The 21,684-nt window shown below is 36.0% G+C and overlaps 1 protein-coding gene across 1 annotated transcript in view; it reads left to right on the forward strand.

Annotated features, from left to right (window-relative positions):
* Positions 1–21,684, forward strand: part of LOC122333800 (membrane-associated phosphatidylinositol transfer protein 2-like) — a 59,898-nt gene that overhangs the window by 23,562 nt on the left and 14,652 nt on the right. The window contains 14 exon segments of the mRNA XM_043231594.1: positions 8,266–8,294; positions 8,297–8,352; positions 8,355–8,473; positions 8,855–8,976; positions 10,385–10,618; positions 12,218–12,550; positions 13,591–13,686; positions 13,768–13,872; positions 14,770–14,831; positions 16,744–16,988; positions 18,173–18,362; positions 19,155–19,274; positions 19,485–19,714; positions 20,763–20,941. Coding sequence (XP_043087529.1) covers positions 8,266–8,294; positions 8,297–8,352; positions 8,355–8,473; positions 8,855–8,976; positions 10,385–10,618; positions 12,218–12,550; positions 13,591–13,686; positions 13,768–13,872; positions 14,770–14,831; positions 16,744–16,988; positions 18,173–18,362; positions 19,155–19,274; positions 19,485–19,714; positions 20,763–20,941 — 2,120 coding nt within the window.

A 21,684-nucleotide genomic window follows, 5' to 3' on the forward strand; every position in this document is an offset into this window, starting at 1 on the left:
TATTAAACTATAATAACGTTTTAGTTAAAATTATTTATTGTATATAATTATAATTTATATAATTATTAATCTAATAATGTTGCTATTTACATATATATAATATTTAATCTTATATTATTACAAAATATACAAATATTGTATTTTAAGTCAAAAAGTGTAGATTAATGGGATTTTTAACATGTTTGTTAAAAATATGTTTACATTTAAATGTTTCTGTTTTTGACGCATTAAACCAAGCCATTTTTATGTTAATATAACTCTGACCATTTGAACTATCAAAATAATTTAAATTGATCCTGACAGTAGTCAACGTGCGCCTTTTTGGCAATAGACCGCTTATTGTGGCAATTACTAATGCTTCGCGATAACTGGCGGCAAATTTCCGTGAGAGCGGGTTTTGGACTGGATAAAATAATAAACGAGACAAACAAGAACGTGGTGAAGGAGGAGTAAAGAGCACGAGAGATGTTTGTGATGATGTTTGATAAGACTTTAATAGCAGGCTGAGTGAGACTTTCACATGTGGTGTATGCGTGTACATGCATGTGTAAAGATAACAAGGCTCCACAATGAAACTCTGCAACCCTGTATCTCAAAAATACTACTATATATATGTAATATAGTTGATCTATATTTATAATTTATTTATATTATTAAATATATAAATTATATATTTATTTAATATTTAATTAATTGTATGCAAATCGAATGATTTCTGTTTTTTTAACACATTCTGTAAGACTTTTATAATAAAATATATGTAGGTGAAAATTACCTGTTTTGCCCTTAAGTCTTTTTATATATATATATATATATATATATATATATATATATATATATATATATATATATATATATTATTTTTAGTTAAAATATGCAGTTTGCTGTTTATGCATTAATAATAATTTATGTTTTAGTTTAAAATATATGTAATACTTTTGCTGTTTAGGCCTATATTTAAATAAAAAGTTTAATATGCTTGTATATTAATATCTTTTTATAAATGTATACAGTATGTTTTAGTTAAATATGCCTGTAGATTAATATTGCATTTATATTTCTGAGTATTTCAGTGTATATATTAGTGTATTTTTTTGCATATAAATGAAAATAATGAAATTAAATTCATTAACCCTAACCCTAACACCTTTTTAGGCTTAAAAATTTTGATTATACATTCAGTTTCACCTAGATTTAAAAAAAATGTGAAGCCTTTCGAATCTGTTTGGCAACAATGAATTTTCCATGTTAATAAATGAAGCGGTCCTTTTAAGCTATTTCAAGGCAAGCAAATAATTATATTCAGGTATGTATTAAACATGGTTGTTTTTGATCTGCACACCAGCAAACGGCAGGAATGTGGCTTTCCGAAGCTTCCGTCACAGCAGCATCACCCTTCCCGCGGCATCTCTGGCGCTCATGTTTCTCTCCCCTCCGGTCAGACTCCCTCCTCTTCAGCGTCACAGCTGAGCTCCGGTTGCCATGGATACCCGTGACATCAGCCGGAGCGTGGCGCTCGCTGCAGTCATTTGTTTGCGGCGCGAGAGCGGAGACGGAGGGAGAGGTCACGATGATGCAGGCCTGTTGCCAGGGCAACTTCACTCCCGTGATTTCTGCTGTCCGCAGATGGGCAGCAGAGGTGCATGGCGCCGAGGTTAAACCTCTCACATGAGCTTGGCCATCCGTGTCCATATAGGGCAACGTTTTCTCTTCTTTCCATCCTCCGAGATACTAAATTAAGAGTGGAGCCCGGCACGGCTTTAGCGAGATGGGCGAATATTTTGAGGCCAAATCCCAGGTGGTAAAAATCAACTAGAGAGCAGCGGACGCTCCTTGTAGGGTGTAGTCGTTTTTCATTTGAATTAAAGTCATCCATGTGAAATATGTAATTAGCTAGAGTGCACAGGAATCCTGCCAGGCAAAACTTAGCTCCAGTTTTCTGCTTTCCATCACTTACAGTAGTTGCAACAAAGCATCGTTTGCCAACTGTGCATTTTCCTGTCTTCATTGTGACCTCTCAGCAGTTATTGGCCTTTCAGATATATTTGTATTTTTTTGTCATGAGTCGCTGAGCAAAGAGATTTCTCAGCACAGCCTACCTTTGTATCATCAGCACTACCTTCATAAAAGAAAAGAGTCCAAGCCATATTTCTACTGTTATTTCAATCATTTACTGAACCGGTTTGATAAAAGGGATCTTTAATGGTGATTGTGTTTCTGTTTTTGTTTTTTTAAGTTAAAGCATATTTGTTTAATATTTGTATATTTGAAAGATTTTTACTTGCCATGTCAAAATTATACAATTATTTAAAAAAAAATATATATTTATTATTTGTCCAAACATTTGCCCCATTTTTTTTTTTTTATAAATATAGTTGTTTTGACAAATTTAATATTTGATTAAATACCACAGCACCAGTGTGACTAAAGATTTTTTTAAATGTATATTATTAGTATTAAAGTAAACTGTCAGTAATAAAAATAGAACAAATAAACAACAGCAATGTAAATAAATGCAAAAGAGCATAAATAAAAAGTAAATAAAGAGTGATTTATGTTTTTCAGGAAGATCTAAAAATAGAACCACAGCCGTAAAAGGTCCGTGTAGTCTTCATTTAAATAAATAAATATAAATTGCAGTGAGCAGTGAATGGTTTTCTCTTTATTTTTATTTTATTAGATTTTATTACTTTTTTTTACTTAATGACAGCAGATGTTTTATTATGCTGCTGTAACTTTAAGACCCAATGCACAGATTTAATATACTTAGATCTGGTTTTCTAACAACTGTCTCATATTTGTATGTGTATCTATCACGCTAAGCATGATTTTATAATATCTTTTGAGTCATATTGAACTTATACACACAAATACTAAGTCAGTAATACAAGTATTACATTTAGGATTGCACAGACATCAGACTCATCCTGCCCAGACATCAGATTTCTTAAATGATGATTGAATCCCTGCATCACAATAGCTAAATTGAATTGCACAAACAAGATGATCGTCTCTCCTTACTTTTGTGAGTTCAGCATCTCATAGACGGTGCAAAAGGTAATGTTTATTTAAAAACATTGTACAGAAAAACTAGTTCTTCAGCTAGTGAGCTGTGACCCAGAAACTGGTCATTGGTCTGTAGTGATAGGGTTGTGGTTAGAAGAAACAACAATGCTAAATGCATTGAAATTGTTTTGTTGTTGTTTTTTTTAAACCTTAGTAGTTCATGATAATAAATAGGACTGCATGAATAATCAAGAGAAGCAAAATCGCAATACGGCTTAGTTCAGTTATCAAACGCATCTCTGCATATGCTCTGGGTCTGGGTCAGTTTTGTGCATTTGTAAGTGCAACATGTGACAACTACTTTCTTATAATGAGAATACCTTAACAACAAAAGAGAAGCTTTAAGGACTTCCTGCGTTTTTTCTGTTACAAATAAATGTTTGCTGGTTTACTGTCATGAAGAAATTAAAGGGACGGTTCACTCAAAAATTAAAATTGTCTTGGTTTTGTTATCCTCATGTTATCCCAAACCTGTTGAACATACAAGATATTTTTCAGAAGGTTTTGTTTTAGGTTTTTTTATGAACTATTGCTTTAATATTTGTATTGTAATTTTTCATCTGAAATGTAAAAAAATATTATTTTTTACAAATACAATTATTATTATTATATAATCATGAAATCCTTGCCAAATTTTGCAGAGTATATTTTGAGAAACTTTAAAGCTGGCTTGAGAAAGCCTAGTCTGAAAGATTGAAGCAGTGGTAAAGCTTTGTTTGACATAGTTGACTAGATCGATGAGACAGATGTTGATAGCGTGTTGTTAACATAATTTATAACATTGTTATGATTTATGTTTGCTTGCGTGTTTTTAGCATGGTTAACATAGTTTAACCATAAACTGTAAAAAAAAAAAAAAAAAAATTGTGTACATTTCTGAAGAGTGTTTTGGAATGTTAAAGTGGGCGGAGCCGGCTGTGTCACCGCACATCACTCTGAGATAATCGGAAAAATGATTTCTGCTGTAATATTTTAATTATGGAGCCAACTCTCTTCTTTAGCTATCCTCTAGCGGCCGGTTGATGAATTGCAGTTTTAGTCACTTTCATGTTGGTTTCAGGAGAAAGACAGGAAGGTTGCTACTTGGGTTTAACATGTTTTTGGCATGTTTCAACATGTATCATGTTTCAGCTGAATTAAGCAAAAAACAAGAAAAACAGCTAAACCCAGTCGATTTAATAACCCAGCTTAAAATTATATTTCCCCTAGATTTTTATATTAGATTTTTTTGTTGAATGGTTTGCCATTTAATAGTTAAAGGGATACTCCACCCCAAAAATATGTCATTAATCACTTACCCCCACGTCGTTCCAAACTCATAAAAGCTTTGTTTGTTTTCGGAACACAATTTAAGATACTTCTGATGAAAACTGGGAGGCCTGGAGACTGTCCCATTGACTGCCAAGTAATGAACACTGTTAAGGGGCAAAAAAGTATGAAAGACATAGTCTGCCATCCGTGGTTCAACTGTAACGTTATGAATACTTCTTGAATGGAAAGAAAACAAAAATAATGACTTTATTCTGTAATTTTGCACCACAACGTCACCGCAGCACCGTCTTTGAAAGCACCCGCTGAACGCACATAGCATGCACGGTTGACATTCAAAATGGATTTTCGGTGATCTTACAGTGATTAATTGTTCACCGTTTATGTGGCAGTAAATGGGACACTCACAAGCCTCCCGGTTTTCATCCAAAATACCATAAAATGCTTTCCGAGGACAAATGCCATTGAGGTAATGACAAAAGTTTCATTTCGGGGTGGAGTCACCCTTTAATGTTAAAATACGGATCCTGAAAAAAACCTCTCGAAAAGTGCCGCTCTAAAGCATCAATGCGATATTTTTGGGAAAACATCGCAATATGATTGTGCTGCACAGACATATCTTATGGAGACCAGACTTCTCTTGAGGTGTGTGCGAGGGATTGATTGTAGCGGGTGCAGGGCCTGATGTCATCTGTCAGCGCCATAATGAAGTGCTGGCGACTCCACGCTGAGAGGATGAGCAAAAACAGATACCGCAGCCCAGCGCTTCTGCCGCCCGTTCCCTCTCTTGCCTGCCATTTGTCTGTCTGTCCCGCCTGCCACCTCCAGCTGCTGACAGCTCACCTCTCTTAACGGGAGGACGTGATCGGCCCGTTTCTTCCTGCTCAGCACATGCGAGCTCCACACCTGCGAATGGCTGCTGCTTCACACGGCTTTCTGTGGAGCGTGTCGGCCTGACGTCAGTCCTGACAGTGCAGTCTGCGAGCTTGACAGTAGCCTGACAGAAAGAGAGAGAAGCGGCGCTCTGACATTGAGAGAGGCACGGCCGCTATTCCCTCGCTGGCACCGGCCTGTGCTTTTAAAATGGAAATGTATTACTCACCACGTATCCGGTGATTGAGGACGCATTAGAAAGCCCTGAAAACGAGAGGCCAAGAGTGATCGTTTCTGAGGCGTCTCGGGGTGAGGTCGTTTTGCAAAAAGCGGGCCTTTCTCACATGTGCAAAATTCAGAATTGAAGAGTAAGCCCTCTCTTTCAATTCACAAGTGTAAATTTGAATTGAATTTGCCATGACATAAAGGAAGTTGGAAGAGGAATTGTCACTAAATTGTAATAAACACAGGTAATGCATTCTGGAAAATTAGATTAGCTATCTATCATCTGTTTATTCGTTCCTTTGTTTGTTCAGTCGTTTTATTTTTCTATCGTTCTATTGTTGTATATCTATCCATGTCTGTTTATCATCATTTGTTTTTTTTTTTTTTGTTCATTCAATCTCTTTATCATTTGGATTCGTCATCTATCGTTCTATTGTTGTATATCTCTCTGTCTATCATTGTTTGTTCGTTTAATCATTTTATTGTTCTTCATATTGTTCTGTTGTTGTATATCTGTCTTTTTATTGTTCTGTCTGTTGTTCTATCTTTTAAACCAAATTCCCAAATAAACATCTAAGACTAAGATAAAAATATGATAAAATTTTTTTAAAAACTGTTGTTTAAAATAAAATATTACATCAGTGAAGATTAGTCAGTTAGGTCATAAAGAAAGACTAACAGCTTCTGCATTAATATCATTGCCACATTTTCCATCTTTAGACTTTGTTGGCATTCAGTGCCCATGTGGTCGTCTCATGAGAGCACTTAGACAAAATGAAAACGCTATAACTTTTTCTGCATCTCTATAACAAACCTCACCTTAATGAAGGTCTTAAGCAAGTGTTGTCAGCTTTTAATCACCCCACTATCATCTTGCTAATGCAGAGTCACTGCTGATGGGATCTGTGTGGCCATCTGCCTGTAAGTGTGCCAGCTCCACTGGCCTGCCATCATCCATCTTTTATTTAAACACGGAGGACGCATAACAATTATGTAATTGCACCTATATCACTGTCAAGTAGTTCAAATAGAAATGTAAAAAATGCTGTACAAAATTACAACCGGTGTTTTAAATTTTGTCTTCACATTTGGGGTCCAGGACAAACTTTTCTCCATAGTGGCAATGTCATAGTGGACCTAAGTGGGCCAAACCTGTCCCCAGTGGATTCATAAGTTGGTGCGCAGTTGTCTTTTGTATGACCTTCTTCAGCAAGGCAGATACATTGGCACGTGCCACCCTGACTGGCACAGTGGGCCTTCTCCCAGAATTCACCGCTCAGGAGCTGTTCCAAGACTGTACCCTATTTTTACAGTTTCTGTCTGCTGGCAATCGCACCGAGTCTTGGCTTATCTTGCCGATAAAGCTGAAGGTGTGGCGTTCCCTGATTTGGCCAGCACCAATAGCGCCGAGCGTGTAGTTGACTTGTTTTGGGTTGGTGTCAATTCCATTAACATTGAGTTTTCTAAGGAGGTTTTAAGTTTCCAGTGTAATATTATAGATTAAACTACACTGACACTATTGGATGAGAACAGAACTGGATTGAGCTGGATACCGAATGTAATGTTATGTATCATAATTTTAAAATGTAACTTTGCAATTCAGCTGAATTGAATCAACATTGAACGGACATGAATGGAATAATGATGCGGTGCTCTTCATAGTTGAATTGGATGTGTTCAGAATTGATAAACTTTGCAAACTCTGAACTGAATGAAATGGAATAATGACACTTGCTTCTTGTAGATCTGCTTGTAGCTGGATTTGTTGGATGTTTAATAGATTTTGCAGCATTGACAACTGTAATTAAATTCAGTTGAAATGAATGGGATTGAGGTAAATAGTGACTATTATCTTCTGTAGAACTGTTTATAGCTCATCTGTTCTTGTTTCAGTATCGATCAACTTTGCAGCATTGACAGCTATTGAACTGAATTTGAGTCTAATTAAACTGGACACTAACTTGTCAACATCTTCACTTGTTTATTGAATTGAATGAACATAAACATTTCAGAATTGATCAATTTTATAGCATTGACTTATTGAATTGAAATTACTTTGTAGTCGATATCGACACTCATTCAGCTTAACTTGTTTCCTAGTTGATGAACTTTACTCAGTTACTGATCTGAATAGAAGCAACAAATTTGAAAAAATATGAACTGAATTAAGCAGGATAATGACTATAATTCTGTTGAATCCACACTGTTGTCTTCTTTAGAGCTGCTGAGTTGAAATAAAAGTTGTTCACATTGACATGCATTGAATTTAATAGCTGATGCACTTTTTTTAAAATTGACACAATTATTGAACCGAATTGAAACAACAAGTTTCATAATGACACTAGCTTCAAGCAACATCAGCACTTACTTAACTGAATCGAATCATCATTGAGCTGACATTGAACTAAATATTGACACACTTGCCTTCTGATTATAGCTGAATTTACTTAGTTTCGTGATTAAACTTCATGCAGATCTTTTACTGATCTGAATTAAAACAACAGATATGAACTAAATCGATCTGGATAGCGACACTAACCTTGCAGCATCCGTATTCTTATCATCTTTAGAGATGCTTTTGAATTGAGTTAATGAATTTTGCAACATTAATACCGTTACTGAAGTATTATACTTGAATTATTTTAGAAATTTAATTGTTGAATTCTACAACGTTAACGCTGTTATTTTCCTTTGTATTAATGTGAAGCTGCTTCAAATATATCTGTATTGTATAGAGATTTATACATAAGATACTTGACTTCACAATAATAACGGTCCTTTTGGAAGTTTGTGAATTCTTATCCAATAACTTTTCCCTCCCTGCAGAAAAAGTCGTGAAGAGAGCGAAGGCGAGGGCAGCGGGTGGAGATCCTGGAGAACCGACCTTACACGGACGGCCCAGGCGGCTCTGGTCAGTACACACCCATAAGGTTTACCACATCGGCCAACACATCCCTAGCTGGTTCCGCTCCATCTTGCCAAAAGCTGCTCTCCGTGTGGAAGAGGAATCCTGGAACGCCTACCCATACACCCGCACACGGTGAGTGTGCTTTCTCCTAATAATAAAAACCCTCTGGCTCTCTTTCAAAAGTACTCCGGTAAATACCCACATCAGCTTTTAACATTCAAGTCAGGGCTTGCTGTTTTGATCTTGAAGTCAACGCGGAATCAAAATAGACCCGTGTTTACTTTTTTAAAGCATTTTTTTTTTTTGGTTTTATATGGAATGTTGCTTCAAAGCACGTTGAGTTCAGCTCAACTCCTACTGCAATAAACATATCTGTTACTTAATAATGAGGTCACGGTAGGTATGAAGAAGGGATAAACTCGCATGAACCTCACTGCAGAGCGCTTGCGTTAATGCATGACACTGATATGATGAAATTACATCAGAGTTAATCTCTGCTCGCCTGTCCTGCAGCTACACGTGTCCTTTCGTCGAAAAGTTCTCCATCGATATCGAGACGTACTACAAACCGGACACGGGTAGCCAGAATGACGTCTTCAACATGTCCTCGGCCGAAAAGAGGCAACGGGATATAGGTACTGTTGCACCTTCTTTATTTTTACTCCGATTAATGCATACATTTGATGCTTTTGGCAGTGTTTGAAATGCTAAAGCACAACGGAGCGTCTTGAACAGGTGCATTTCTGAGAGGTCCTGTCCTTTTTTTTTTTTTTTTTTTTTAAAGCGAGTTCTGCTTGCTTGTGAGACCAAGCTCAAGCAATCCAGCAGGAAGAGCTCTCGAGTCATGCCTCGGTGTTTAAGATGCAGACGGCGTGCCGCTTCATTGACATAGTAACGTGCCGCTATTAGGTAGCGTGCCGCGGCACGAGCGCCCTGTTGCACTCTGGGACGGGTACTGAAGGCTTTCTGAGCTGAACGCAGACAGACGCAGGCACTGCAGGGGGAAGCGCCCTGCGAATGCTGTTACATAACTCCATTCCTTACTGACAACATGTACCTTCATGAGTGTGCTGTGGAGACACCTAGAGGCCGTCTGATGACACGGCAGTCTGCAAACGGGAAACGACCCAAGATCAGAAAACAATCTCGCAACTGTGAATAATTGAAGACCTACAAAGTTAGGTTCTCAGCGCAGTAAAGATTGTAGCTCGTCCAATAATGAAAAATTGCTGAAAAAGTAACTCGCCCTCAGGCCGTTCAAGCTGTGAATGAGTTTGTTTCTTCAACAGGTTTGGTGAAATTAAGCATCACGGCACTTGTTTACCAATGGATCCATTATGGTGAATGGGTGCCGTCAGAATGAACTGCTGATAAAATTGCTTTCTCTGGTATTGGACTGGTATTTTGGTCAGAAGAGATGGTTTAAAGTTAAAAGACTTTTGTGATGTATTTATTTCTTACAAATATATAGCTTTTCAGTTTGCAAGATGTTAATTAATGTACTGGAGTGCTGTGGATTTATTGAGATGTTTGGACTCTTATTCGGACAGCACACATTCACTGCAGAGGATCCATTGATAAACCGTGATGTAATGCTGAATTTCTCTAAACGTATCATCTACATCTCCGATAGCCTGAGAGTGAGTTTTCAGTAGATTTTTATTTTAGAACGAACTTTTGGTCTTTTGCAAAAAATCAAGTTAGCAAACAAAGAAGAATAAAAAGAAATCTGTACGCTCATTACATACAAACAATGTTTTTACGAATATAGCAAAAGTAACAATATTTTTTGCACTGGAACGACTCGCTTTCCTTATGCCAAAGCTGCTTAAATAAAAGAAAAGCTTTATGACACGTAAGACAAACAGATAAACCAGCTTTTACAGCCTCAGTGCGCATGCTATTACCTTTTTAGAAGGTCCTATAAAATCTCTGCCATGAACTGATTTGGTTTGCAAGAAAAGACTAAATATGTACCCGTTCACCATTTTTGCCTCGCTCTCCCAAAAAAAAACTCGCTAATGCAATAACGGTCTTTCACAGATCCCATCGATATTGTGAATGAATTCATCGCCCCTCATGAGTACCTGGCTGAGGAAGACCCCAAACTCTACAAGTCATATAAAACCCAGCGAGGCCCTCTGTCTGACGACTGGATCTCGGAAATTAACAACAACCCAGGCAAAATGCCCGTCATGTGCGCCTACAAGTTGTGTAAAGTGGAGTTTCGATACTGGGGCATGCAGTCCAAGATTGAGCGCTTCATTCACGATGTGGGTAAGTGTTCGCCCCAAATGCATATATTTTCGATAATCCAGCGAATTTATTATTAACTTAGCACCAGCACTATTATCAGTGGTGTCCTCTACCATATGTCCAACAGTGTTATTAGCTCTGAGAAGACATTTGTCTCTCCAATAATTCTCTATGAGTCAGCTGATCCATCTGCTGCATATTTGCGTGAAACGATGCTTGGTAACGTCCTGTTATCGTTGTGCGTGGGTGGGCAGCAGGTGTCAAGCGTTCTGTCAGGGAAAAAGCCCTTAATCATTAACCTGCACTTAATGAAAACGAGATTGATGCAGTGCGGCTCCAGTGAAATTCAGCTTTCGGAGAACCGCCTCCCCTCCAGACTGCATCGGGGCAAAATTAATTTCCTTTCCATGTGCCGTTTGAGCGCCGCTTAATCTTTTTCATTACTTCGATATCGGCTTGTTTATTGGCTCCTTTCTCTGATAATTTGCGAGCGCACTGTTGCCGTCCCCCATTTACGAAACTCTTTTCCGTCTTCGGCTGATTTATTTTTATTTTTATAAATTTTTTTCCTCTCGCCGTTTCCTGGCCGCTGTGAAAACAATTTTGTCCGCGCGTCTCTTCATTACCGAGTTCAATTATCTGAAAGACTGGTTAACTGCGTGTTTGACACGTCTTAATCAGTAAAGGAAATAGCACAAGGAAATAAGCCAAACCACACATCGACCCTAAATGTTGAGAAAACTCACAAACATCCGTGAAGCAGGGCTATTATAGTTAACTAATTAATAGAAATAAAAACACGTGTTTTATTTAAAAAATATATAAAATATAAAAAATATATAATAATTAAATAATTATGTAAATTAAAATTAAAAGTGTGTGTGCATATTATTATACACAATGTATGCAAGTATTATTGTAAATGTATTGTTTTTATCAAATAATAATTAATCAATTGTGATTAATACAATTGTTTTAATATTATTTTTTATTAATATTGATGCAATATATTTTTAGTCCTTTTATGAAGGTCCTTTTTTTCTTTTTTTCTCAATGGATATTAGTTTGGGAAATGCATGTGCTTTTAACATTAAATTAACTTATATTATTTTAATATACTAATAAATTAATATTTAGACAATGCACAATTCTAATTTTAGAAAGTAGTACATACATCTATGAACTTTTTAAAAATAAAAAAAATATAAAAGAACATTAAATAGAAAAACAAAAAAAAACTGAATAGCTAAAATTCAAGCAAAAAACAGTTTAAAAATACAGTTTAATTGAAAAAAAAAAAAAGTTACAGCAGTATTGACGAATGTTAGTTTTAAATGTAACCTAGCTATTCATGTTACTTTGTTACTTATGTAAAGTAACATGTTACATTTTTTCACCATCTGTTATCTGAGGTCTTTTTTTTCCGAGCATGCAAGTGCTGTACAGACCTAGCAACCACCCAGAACACCTTAGAAACCACATTAAAAATGGGGTGCTGACTTCTGCAAACATTATCTTCAGAGGATGTGAAAATTTAACGCAAACAGTTGTTTCCCTCCCTAAACTAGAAATGACTTTTAAAGCAAGTACGCCTGTAACCTTGTGCTATTTTCCCATCAGGGCTGAGGAAGGTGATGGTACGCGCTCATCGGCAGGCCTGGTGTTGGCAGGACGAGTGGTACGGTCTGACAATGGAGGACATCCGGCAGCTGGAGCTGGAGACGCAGCTGGCTCTGGCGCAGAAGATGGCGCAGTACAGCTGCAACGAGGAGGGCGGCGAGAACAACGGCACCGTCACCAGTCCCGAGAAAGAGCACGAAGCCAAGGAGGCCATCAGCTCCATCGAAGCCGAGGGCACCACGAGGACCATGGGAGACACGCTGCAGGCTCGAGGAGAGCTGACCAAGCAGTGGTCCACCTCTTCCAGGTCCTCGCGTTCCTCGAAGAGAGGAGGTACGTACACACCGCAGTACTTCAGAAGTGATGTGTGTGTGTGTGTGTGTGTGTGTGTGTGTGTGTATATATATATATATATATATATATATATATATATATATATATATATATATATATATATATATATATATATATATATATATATATATACTGATCATCATTTCTGAAGTACTATGTGACCGTAAATAAACGTGTCATTTTACATAATTTTTTATTTCAAATAAATGCTGTTCTTTTGAAGTTTCTGTTCAAAGAATCTTGAAAAACAATTTTCTTTTTAATTTTTCATAAAATATTTAATCGGTGCAACTATTTTTATATATCGATAATAATAAGAATTGCTTTTTAAGCTTAATTAGAATGGTTTCTGAAGGATCATGTGAGACTCGAGTAATAATGCTGAAAATGAAGCTTTGTATAACAGTAATAAATAATTTTTACATTTTCAAATGTAAATTGTAATAATATTTCATAATATTTTTAATTAGTTTATTTTAATATTATACACCGAGTTATATAATTGTTTATTATATAATGTCATTTTAGAATATGTATAATATATAAATGTATTATGTAATTTAATGTAAGTCTATATATATTATACTTATCTATGTATTATATATGTGTATTATTATATTTAATTAATTATAAATTGTTATAACATTATTTTAGTATTGTTATTTATTTTGATTAATATTACAATTATTTTTAGTCCTTTTATGTTGTTGTTGATTTTATTGCATATTTGTTTGTAAGAGAATCATGATGCATGTATGTAATTTTTTTTTTTTCATGCATTAAGTGTATTAATTTTAGGTTTTCATTTTATGTTTCTAGGTGACTAACAGGAATTGAGTTTAAAAAAAAAACATTTCAAGCTATAATAATGTTTCATAATTATATCATATTAGAAATTCATTATTTTAGTGCGTTTTGTTTTCAATGTCATTTTTTAAGTGTCCATTGGAGGGGGGATTATAAGTTAAGCTTTGCAGCACAGAACTAACATGTATTATTTGTCTTTAATGCGCGTGCAGGAAGTCCTTCACGTCACAGTATTTCTGAATGGCGCATGCAGAGCATCGCCAGAGATTCGGAGGACAGCACAGACGACGAGTTCTTTGACGCTCACGGTAATGCAGGATTGATCCCGAGTCTTAGAAGGTGCTCATAGCAATCTGTTATTTACTAAAGTCTCAATCCTTGTTCCTCAGAGGACTTCTCCGACAACGAGGAGATCTTCACCAAGGAGATCACCAAATGGAGCTCCAACGATCTGATGGATAAAATCGAGACAGCGGAGGCAGAGGAAGCCCAGGGTATGCTGGGATTATCACCATTCGACAAGCTCTCCGATTGTAGCGGGTATTTTAGACTCCTGAGGCGGGTGATGCAAAGCATTTTTTTCCGATGCTTTGGTTTTGTAATGCATAAGCCAAGCCCGTTGGAAGGAGTTTTTTTTCCATTCATCCTCCAAATACAGAGATTTTCACATCTTTAATAGGATTAGCGTTAAAGGAGCTCCATTGACTCTGAGGAGGTTAGGGTCCGTGTCAAACAGTGTGAGATTATGGAACACTAATTACACTGAATTCCATGCTGTTTGTGAGACGGATCTCGCCGGACTCGTTTTATGAAACTCGTGTTCAAATGGAAGTCTGACACTAGGTTTCTTTCCGTAATAATAGACTTACTTAAATACTAAAATAATCATTACTTACTATTTAGAAATATCTTTTATTTTATAGTACATATCGACTTTACATTCATATATAATATTTAATTAATATTAAACAAATGTAAAGTAATAATTACATTATTTTAATACATTTTTATTATTAGCAATATTTTTGTACTTTAATATTTATAGAATTATTCGCTTGACTATTTTATTTTAGAGAATAAGCAACTTAAATATTTTAAAATCAAATAATATTAAAATGCATTCATTTCATAATATCAAGTTTATTTATATATATATATATATATATATATATATATATATATATATATATATATATATATTGTTAGTTTTTATAATTATTTATTATTATTTGTATTAATAGTTGCAATATTTATGTAATGTGAATTTAATTATTTTAACTTTTATTGTGTTTAAAAAAAATTATTTTTCATCAGTGCATTTTTGTTATTTTTTTATCATGATTCATATATGATCCCCCCCTGCATTAAGCACATTTATTTTTGGTTTCTAGGTGACTATCAAGAATCGGGAGGGGAGTTTTCTGGGACCACCAGCGTGGAGCGGCTCAATGAGGTATGTCTGCATCTGTGCATGTTCACACACTTTCCCATTAAAACGAATAGAAACGCACTACAACTTAAACGTTGCATAATGCATATTTATGTGTCGTACTGTTAGTGCAACAGCAGCAGTGAAAAACACATTGATCTGTGCTCGCGCTAATGGAGCAGAAATTCAGCAGTAGTCACGCTGTGTTCATGCTTCTCTGAGGGTATGTTATGCAACAACGATTTCATTTTGCATCAGCTCCACACTATCGGTGAACAAACCGTATGACCTTTGACGAAATGAAACGGCAGTCTGTCACTGCAAAGGTCGGCTCAGCATATAGTCATAAGGTCAAGTTCTCATGGTGTGAAGGGTTTGATGGGGACGTGTGGTGGAAGAGCACGATCAGGGGTCGAGGGCCTTTGGATGATCTCAGTGCTCTTTAACTCTGCTCCTCAGAGACGCAGGTCCATGCGGCGCTCCAGCGTTCGTAAGCGCCGACGTACAGCGCGCAGATGCCCAGCTGTGAGTCACAGCGACACCCCTCTGTATTCGTGTAGCTCTTAAGTTGTGTAGAATCAGGGTGTTTTACTGTGGTGTTTTAGTTTAGCTGAGCTTTACTCTGAAACTTTCAGAAGTGCTGTTTTGTAAAGAAGGCATACTCTTCAGATCTAGATATGTACTTTTTCTGTGGTGTAGAGTTTTCATCAAAGCAATCTTTATTAACAACAGTGATGCCCCTCCCCCTTTTTTAGGCACTCTGTGCTCTGGAAGTGTTTTCCCATTCGTCTTGTCCATAGGGCAAAACAAACTGTCTAAATACACAAAACTGGTGTTCTTTCGGTTACCATGAACTAGCTATAGAAGTCTTTGTTAATGTTCATTTCAGCATGTAGTGATGCAAAGAAATAAGTTTTATCTTTAACATCGACTAACAATGAACTTCTGCATTTTTAAAACTAAATTTAACACGAAATAAAAGAAATACTGTAACATGTTTTGCTCCTTGTTAATTAAAATCAGTTAATGCATTAACTAGTGCAACCTTATTGTAAAGTATTAATTTTAATAATAATAATAAAAAGAACACATTTTATATATATATAAAAAGACTATATATATATATATATATATATATATATATATATTTTTTTTTTTTTTTTTTTTTTTTTTTTAAATTTAAACATTTCATAATAGAATTTAAAAAAATATATATATATATATATATATATATATATATATATTTTTTTTTTTTTTTTAATTCTATTATGAAATGTTTAAATTTAAATGTATAAATTGATTTTGATTATGTAAAAATATGAATTAGATTTTTTTTTTTTCCCCTTTATTGTTCTTTTCATAAAAACATTTCATTTTAGTATTATTATCAAGAATATTATTTTGGATTTTAAACATTTGTGTATGCTACTGTCATTAACAAATAAGATAAAAAGTTTATGCATAATTGTTTTTCACATTGGGTAATATAATGAGCTATAATTTGTATGACGGTGAAGTCAGCTAAAATGTCATAATCAACGTAATGCCAGCTTTTTATCAGAAATCAACATGCTGTGTTTTGTTATTTTGTTTTCGACACTACAACTAATGCAATATAGGTAGCTAATATTAGCTCTTGTCATCTGAGTCGACCTACTTGTGACGTGGTTTTTACAGAAGCATATGTCCGTATTTCTCATGGCAGGTCTGTGTTGAGAGATTAATGTTTTTTTAACTTGGAATCGGTTTATCTATGGAGATTTTGAATGGGATTTGTACTTCTGGGAGCCTGCTGTTGCGGTCTGTACCGTGTTGTTTGTTAGTAAGTCATCCTCTTTCACAATAGCGTGTTGTCACGAGTGTGTGTGTGTGTGTGTGGATGTTTTAAACGAACTGTATGCAGCTGGAGAAACAGCTGTCCACATGTATCCCTCAGGACTGTTCCTCACAGCAGTGCTTACAGCCGTCCAAGATCCACGTCCTCATCCTGGTTCTGCACGGCGGAAACATCCTGGATACGGGCAGCGGAGACCAGAACAGCAAGCAAGGGGACGTCAACACCATCAGCGGTGCGTTTGATGCTGTGATGCGGGTTCATTACCCCGCTGCATTAGGCCGCATCGCCATCCGTCTGGTCCCGTGTCCAGCCGTGTGTGTGGAGGCCTTCTCTCTGGTGTCCAAGTGAGCATGAACACACACTCATTTCACTGCCAGGAGTATAACACTGGTGTAACTGGCAACACTCAATATTTCAATATTGCTAAGTTATGGTTTCAGAAATTGTATTAGATTTTATTAGGAATCTTTATATATATATATATATATATATATATATATATATATATATATATATATATAATATAAATAGATTAGAATTGCTTCTTAATGTTTCCTGAAACTTCTTGCAATGAATCATTTAATAATTTATTTAATTATGATAATAAATACTTATGTTTATTATTGTTACTTCATAATAATAAATCATTTAAAAAATATTTTAAATTTGAATTATATTTATCATGGTTAGTCAAGGGTTTATCAAGGTGCTTAAAGTACTTGACATATGTAACTCCTTTCAAATGTAAAATGAAAACAGCCATATTTATGAAAAGGTGCATGAAAAGTACTTGAATGTTTAAAAGGCAGTGTATATATAAAATTAGAAATTAAATTAAAAATTAAAAATATCCAAATTAAAAATAATCTTTTATCGTAAATAAACAATCCAGTGTGCCTGATATAAATACAGAGCCGTTTCACTTGGCAGTTTTTTTTAAATTTAATTTAAAAAAATATTTATTATTATATATATTTGAATTTAAACGATAACGAAAAAAGTAGTGCTTGACAAGTCCTTAAGTCCTGGAATTTAATTTTGCAGTTTATGTACGAACCCTGATTTATGGGGGGGGGTTTTTGAGTCACTATACAGTGTAAATGGATCTGAATATATTTCAGTCTGAGATCCTTGATGTTTTGGCACCAGACCTGACAGTTATATTACTTTTGTACACTACACAATCAGTTTGTGCACTGCTTTGTCCGTGTATGGCCAGTTGTCATATAAATAGTTGCAAAAAAACATCAAATTTTATGTGGAATTTTTTCGCTCATTTTGATAGACTGAAAAAATCTGTAAAATTATTGATGAGATTGATTCTTTCATTACACTTTTGAAAACGCATAGCTTTGTGGGATAGAAAATCACTGCTAGAAACAGAACGTTTTGGCAAATGCAGCAGATAAGTGTTGCATGAATACCGCAGAAAGACTAGTATGCGGTTCTTCGTGCTAATCTAGTGTAGAAGACTGTTGCTGGCTACTAATGACCCAGCATGCTCTCTGTTCTTGTGTCCTTGACACAGTTTGAGTCCCTACAGCTATGACGAAGGCTGCCTCTCCAACAGTCAGGATCACATCCCTCTGGCCGCCCTGCCTCTATTGGCCACCTCTGCACCACAGTACCAGGACGCCGTGGCAACGGTCATAGTGCGAGCCAATCAGGTCTACGGTGACTTCATCAAATCCCTGGAGGGAGCCACTTTCACCGGACAGGTCAGCGCTTTAGGTTTTCTCTCTGTGTTTATTTATAGATTATTTCTAAATTGAGCCAGTGAAATGCGCGGCGAGTTTTAGTACGTATGTCTAAAATTAACTTTTGGGATCAGTGCGTTTTATTTCCAGAAGAACATCGGATGACGTATTCTTAAAGTTATATCACTATTTTAGCATCGTTGAGATTTTATTATAGTGTTTGTTTCTGCCCGATCAGACATATATTCGTAAACCGTACGATAAAAAAACCCTGCAAAAAATAAAGTAGAACGATATTAGCATCCACATCACGATATTTTCTGTTTCTTCTGAGCGCATGCGTGTCCTCTCGCTTTAAATTCTCCAACTCGTTATAGCAAGATAAATTTTGATTGGGTGTCAACGGTCAGTGTTTTAATCGTTCATCACTAGGAAAAAACATCCTGAAAGTGATTCCAACGATAACGTTTTTATTTTTATAGCTGTGTTGTGGACTGTGCTATTCTTCAATATTGAGAGCGATTTTTAAAACTTCATCTTTAGCGCTATATCTGTCTTTCTTAGTTATCGTCTTTGGTGTGAACGGGCCTTTAGACTTTCACTGACCAACCGTCAAACATTCAGATCTGTCTAGACTAGCGGCTAGCGCGACATGGTATTAGCAAGCTAGCTAGTAAGGTTTTAAACCTGCTAAGTCGCGCTAACAAAATGTTAAAACGTAAGCTATGTGCTAAATTATGCTAGAAACATGCTAGCATGCTAAATTGCCAGCAGCATGTTAAAAATTGTAAACAATGTTGCGTCTCTGGGCAGGTGTGTCTGATCGGTGACTGTGTGGGAGGCATTCTGGGATTTGATGCTCTTTGCAGCAGCAACATCACCGTGTCAGAGTCTCAAAACAGCAGCCGACGTGGCAGCATTGTCAGTGTGCAGGTGAACACACACACACACACATTCAGACAGTGATTAATTACCCGTAATCAATCACAACACAACAGATAAGACAAATCGCATCTTTTCGTATTTGTAAGTGTGTCAATAGCAGTAATACATCAAAGTCGTTTGTTTTCGGAAGAGCACGAAAATGCTGTTTTCCAGCACATGATCCCTGTAATACTAATCAAGGCTTGGCTTCCTCTGCAGGACAATGACCTGCTGTCACCGGGGATCATTATAAACAGCTCTCACTGCTCGGGTTCAGGCTCGGGCTCGGGTTTGACTCTGGAGGGCAGTCGACACCTCAGCCGCAGTAATATAGACATTCCTCGTTCCAGCGGTCCGGACGACCCCAAAAAACAGCTGCCCCGCAAACGCAGCGACTCGTCCACCTACGAGCTTGACACCATCAAACAGCACCAGGCCTTCCTCACCAGGTGAGCCGGGCGCTTTATCATTGTCTTTTTTTATTTGTCATGATTAGGCACACAGTATACTCCTGACTGGATTGGAATAGGTTAATATGAACTGGAGCAAGCGCATGGGCAAATATGAATTAAAGGAAATATTTCAATATTGAATTATGTAATATATTAGACTTACTTGCCTAACTAAAATGACTATGAAACATATTTTATTGGATTGAACTTTTTTTTTTTTTTTTAGAAATTAGTTTTATTCAGAGGTTTGTCTAAATGATTTATTACAAATTCTATCACCTGGATGTATTTTAGTATTTTTTTTTTTATATATTTTCGTTTAAAGTGTGTTTTATAAACTTTTTTTTAATTGTATGATTGCCATGAAAATAGCCTTGATGCTGGTATGGCGTTAAAAAGTGACTTGTATTATATAATATAGTATTATATTATTTTGTATTGTTTTATATTACATGAATATAAATAATGAATAATGAAAATAGTGCAATAATTTATTATTTTATACTATGTATTTTCATGCCTAAATTTTCATCTTGTGTAGAGCACAACCTTTTGAGTAATTCTTTTCATTTTTATATATGAATCAGTCTGGTGATTGCGAGGATCAGGCCAAATGATTTGATGCTCCAAATGATTCTTTAGCAAATTGATCTGAATCAAAAAACTTTTAGGACAAAAGACCTTCTCCAGTATTGTTAGGTGGACTTTAATTATGCCAGAAAGTGTGAACTCTGCAACAGTTTATTTTAAAAATTTATATTTACTGAGATTGTGAAACTTTTTAAATGAATCGAAATCTAAACGATTCTTTAGCAAATGGATCGAATCACAATTATCTAAGGAACGAAGCACTTCTCCAGTAGTCATAATCATTTTGTTTAGGCACAAAAAGTGTGAGTTTAGTTTAAGAAATTATGCTAAAATAATTACACTGATTATTACTTTATAAATAACTTCATTAAATTCTACATTTCTTGACATTTCCCTATCAGTGTTTGTATTAATGTAAATGATGCACATATTTCTGTAAATTGCATGCATGTAGTCTGCACTCCAGCGTTCTGAGGAACGATCCTGGTTCTCGCCGGTCCAGCAGCAGCACCATGCTGGAGGGAGGAGGCGCTCTGGGAAAGTTCGACTTCGAAGTGTCCGACTTCTTCCTCTTCGGGTCTCCGCTCGGCCTGGTCCTCGCTCTGAGGAAAACCGTTGTCCCTTCTTTGGACGGTGTGTTAACCTTCAACACTTCTTAGTATAGATTCTAGCGGATGAAAGAGAATGAAATCCTGTGCACATGGGATGCCAAAGGGAACATGTAAAGTGTGACATCCTCTGATGGATTTCCCCGGACTGTGTAATCTCTGAAGTCCAGTCTTTCAGATCTTCGAACGGCGTATGCAGCAGTCGTACATCGCTATTAGGACCTTGTGTGTCCTGCTGTGATAACTTTGCCCATCAGTGCAAAAATGATCAGTCTAAAAACCGGTCATTTAAAGTAGAAACAGTTTAATGCTAAATATGCATGGCCCACGACGAGCCCTTTAGACTGATAACGTAAAGATATAAAAAGTTTTTCGAAATACTAGATTTTCGTTTGAAAATCTAGAATCTGAGAGTTCAAAAGCATCTAAATATTGAGAAAATTGCCTTATTATCAATATTAGCAATGCATATTACTAATCACATTTTTTAAAAAAGTTTTAATATATGTCATGGTAGGAAATTTACAAAATGCGCTCACGGAGCATGATCTTGACCCCCAGGATTTTGTGAGACTTGTGGCGAGGGGTGACGTCACACATTAATTAGCATGCTTATGATTGCTAATTTGAGCCCAGTTTGCCTTGAGACGTGTTTGAGCACTTCAAATATGCTGTGCTCGCGTGCTGTAATACAACCGAATGCCCAATAAATAAATCAACGGATGGGAAACACTGCTGAATGATTTTCGACGTAAACGAAATGTCTAT

The sequence above is a fragment of the Puntigrus tetrazona genome, unplaced genomic scaffold (assembly GCF_018831695.1).
Source record: "Puntigrus tetrazona isolate hp1 unplaced genomic scaffold, ASM1883169v1 S000000396, whole genome shotgun sequence".
In the NCBI taxonomy this organism is placed as follows: domain Eukaryota; kingdom Metazoa; phylum Chordata; class Actinopteri; order Cypriniformes; family Cyprinidae; genus Puntigrus; species Puntigrus tetrazona.